The sequence below is a fragment of the Emiliania huxleyi genome (genome assembly GCF_000372725.1).
Source record: "Emiliania huxleyi CCMP1516 unplaced genomic scaffold EMIHUscaffold_11019, whole genome shotgun sequence".
Taxonomy (NCBI): Eukaryota; Haptophyta; order Isochrysidales; family Noelaerhabdaceae; genus Emiliania; species Emiliania huxleyi.
Genome location: NW_005201781.1, coordinates 1 through 1,053, shown reverse-complemented (window position 1 = coordinate 1,053; position 1,053 = coordinate 1). Strand labels below are relative to the sequence as shown.

Sequence of the window (1,053 nt, the reverse complement as noted above, 5' to 3'; positions counted from 1 at the left end):
CCGAAAGCACATCGCCGCCGTCGGCGCTCCGTCGCCACCTTGAGCTCTCGGCCCCGCTCGAGCCCGGATCGGCTGCCGCCAACACTCGAGATCGCCGGACTACCGATCGTCACCGCCGACCCCGACAGGGCTCCAGGCCCCAAATTACGTGTGAGTGTTAGAGTTGTTTGGTATTGCTAAAAATCTCTCTCTCTCTCCGACCCCGCCGCCGTCATGGTGGGTAGTGGCAGCGCCACGGCCGTGATTGCGAACACTGCGGCCGCGGGAGGAGAGAGCGTAAATCCTCAGTCTTCACTCCGAGCCTCGACGCTCAGAGCGAGAGGGCTCGGCGTCCCACACTGACCCCCTCCGAGCCCCGTGGCAACAGAGCCGTGACGCAAGGGCGAGTCAATAACCGACACGGGTCGCACCCGGTGGACGGGAGGCGCCCCCTCTCCAACACACATGGCGCAGCTTTGATCCGAAAGCGCATCGCCGCCGTCGGCGCTCCGTCGCCACCTTGAGCTCTCGGCCCCGCTCGAGCCCGGATCGGCTGCCGCCAACACTCGAGATGGCCGGACTACCGATCGCCACCCCCGACCCCACCCGTCGTCATGGTGGGTAGTAGCGGCGCCACGGCCGTGATTGCGAACACTGCGCGGGAGGAGAGAGCGCGAACCCTCAGTCTTGACTCCGAGCCTCGACGCTCAGAGCGAGAGGGCTCGGTAATACCCGGTACGACTTTTTTGGGCAAGGCGTCTATTTATATTACCCAAAAGCTAGGCTACACAACGCCCTCTATGTTGGGTCAAGGCGTCTATTCGGTGCTCTGCACGTTAGAGCGTGCGGCAGGCGTGCGGCAGGCACCTGCCGGACGCAAATGGGGCCGCCTGGTGGCCTCCGAGCGCCAGCCGAAGCAACCCTCGTCGTGCCCCGACACCCCCCCGACTCATGATGTGCCGCTCTTGCCTGTGTGGCCGCTGACGGCGGGACCCCGTGCGCGGCTGCGCCGCAATCTCGTCACTGCCGTCGTCACACCTGTCCACAGATGCGACGGGTGCCTGTCCGACCGCG

The 1,053-nt window shown here is 65.6% G+C and overlaps 1 protein-coding gene across 1 annotated transcript; it reads left to right on the top strand.

The window, feature by feature from the left end:
- Positions 1–213: 213 nt before the first annotated feature.
- Positions 214–503, top strand: EMIHUDRAFT_260426 (hypothetical protein; the record flags this gene model as incomplete). The annotated part of the gene is made up of 2 exons (XM_005791676.1): positions 214–287; positions 368–503. The coding sequence occupies 2 exons, from the start codon at positions 214–216 to the stop codon at positions 501–503; spliced, it is 210 nt and encodes a 69-aa protein (XP_005791733.1).
- Between the last annotated feature and the right edge of the window lie 550 nt (positions 504–1,053).